Source organism: Formica exsecta, unplaced genomic scaffold, assembly GCF_003651465.1.
Source record: "Formica exsecta isolate Colony F162 unplaced genomic scaffold, ASM365146v1 C16466676, whole genome shotgun sequence".
Lineage (NCBI taxonomy): Eukaryota > Metazoa > Arthropoda > Insecta > Hymenoptera > Formicidae > Formica > Formica exsecta.
The window spans coordinates 472-2,428 of NW_021848295.1; the positions used below are offsets into that span (position 1 = coordinate 472).

The following is a 1,957-nucleotide window of genomic DNA, read 5'->3' on the forward strand; positions in this document are numbered from 1 at the left end:
GGAATTAGATACTTTAGAAACCAAAAAACAAAACTTTAAAAATTTTGCATTTTTTTGTACAATATTTTCTTTCAAAGCAAATTTAAATTAATTCAACATAAAATTAAATTTTTCCGTTTGTTGTGCAAAAATATTTTTATTTCTAATATTAAATACGCGAAGAAATTAAAAGTAATAATTTTATATAAAAAAATAACTTTTTTATATTTTTAAATAAGAATATACTATTAAAATTATAAAATTTTTATTTAAAATCGCTTATATATAGAAATATCTTACTAATGAAATAAGCTTATTGTGATGATTGGTTCATAATTAATCAAAATGCATTTGTTCATTGATTTGTAGTTAACGTTGCTCCACAATATTTTGTAAAATTTTATCAGTAAACTATGGTTAATATTTGTATAGATATATTTCAGTTGACAAATCACGAACGACAGATTGTCCCGTGACTACCCTAGATTCCGGCTTTTGCAATGTTCGATGGAGAGCCATAAGATAATTGCTATCTCACAATATAGGGGAGTAGCACAAGAATTTCACGATCCCGTCTATATTCTCAATAAACAGAATAAAAAATGGAGCGCCGTAGTAAATGAATTGTCGATCATAAATTCTCATGCTCCCTTATAATAAAACCTAGAACTACCTTAATTAAAATAATTATTTACTCGAAGACACACACATCCTGCCTTACCAAGAATATTTAAGTTTCGAAGTATCTACACAATGATTAGAGACTAAAAAAATAAAGAAAAAGAAATGTCATTGTTTGTCGCATGACGGTGCATCATATATTAATAATAACCGAACAGAAATAAAAATTCAAACAGAATGGCAAATTCTTCTAGATTGTTAGATATAGTTTTAAAATACAAAGAAAAAAATAATTTCTATTCACAAAGGAAAAAATATACATGACAGGCAAAAGATGAGACGGAGACAATAATCGAAGTCTTAGTTTTTATACGCTACATTTGCCAAGTTAGTTCCGATTCATCGCGACCGACATGAGAGAAATAAATTTCGAAAACGTGAATCTTCTAAATAATCGAGCAAACATGCTCTCAGGGAATCTATTACCGATGACAGCTGATGATTCATTTCCGATATTCTGGCGTATATATAGAGCCATTGTCTGGTCAATAGAATTGATTCACGCGATTGGGCTAATCGCCGGATTAATCGTAACTCCAAAGGAGAAAGCTTTGAAAGACGGTATTATCTCCGTCGTCGTCATAACGGAGGCAACTTTCTTGCTCGCGGGTATTTACACGCGCAAAAAGTTAACAATGCAAGTGATAGGAAAGATGAATGACATCCTGCGAACTGCGAACGAGATTATGATGGACATCGTGAAAACGACACTGAAACCAATAATTATCCCATTTATAATTTATGGGGTGGCCAGCGTGATATCGGTCACTATATGGACCATACATCCGATTGTATTGGTTTTCGAGAAGAGTACCTTTTACTACGTGGATTACAATTTGCCAGCAGCTTTCAGCCCCGAACCGTTTTCAGTTCGCGTTCTAATTCCATCGACTATCATTATGACAATGGGTGCCGTCTATTTGTTCCTGAGAAAATACAGCTTGGACGTGTACATGATGCATCTGGTATTGATGTTAACTGCGCAATATCGATATACAGCAATAAAATTGGCATTATTATGTCGGAATTCGCAACAGGATAGTGATAACTCTCGAAAAAAAAGTCATCCTTTGACAGATTTATGGGCGGAAAAAGAACTGAAAGCGTTATGTCGGCATCAAAATAATGTTTTGTTGTACGTATTTTTGCAGTAAGCATAATATAATTATTAAAATAGAAAATAAAATAAAATTATTAAATAATAGGAAGATACTTTTAAGGTTGCTCCAATTATAGAGTTGTAATTAAATGACTGCGCTTTTAAAATATTTGAAAAATTATAAATTACAATATTATC

At 31.5% G+C, this 1,957-nt stretch overlaps 1 protein-coding gene across 1 annotated transcript; it reads left to right on the forward strand.

The window, feature by feature from the left end:
- Positions 1–218: 218 nt before the first annotated feature.
- LOC115245808 lies at positions 219–1,814 on the forward strand. Its single transcript, XM_029824293.1, has one exon. The coding sequence runs from the start codon at positions 1,014–1,016 to the stop codon at positions 1,812–1,814; it is 801 nt and encodes a 266-aa protein (XP_029680153.1). The 5' UTR covers positions 219–1,013.
- Positions 1,815–1,957: the final 143 nt, after the last annotated feature.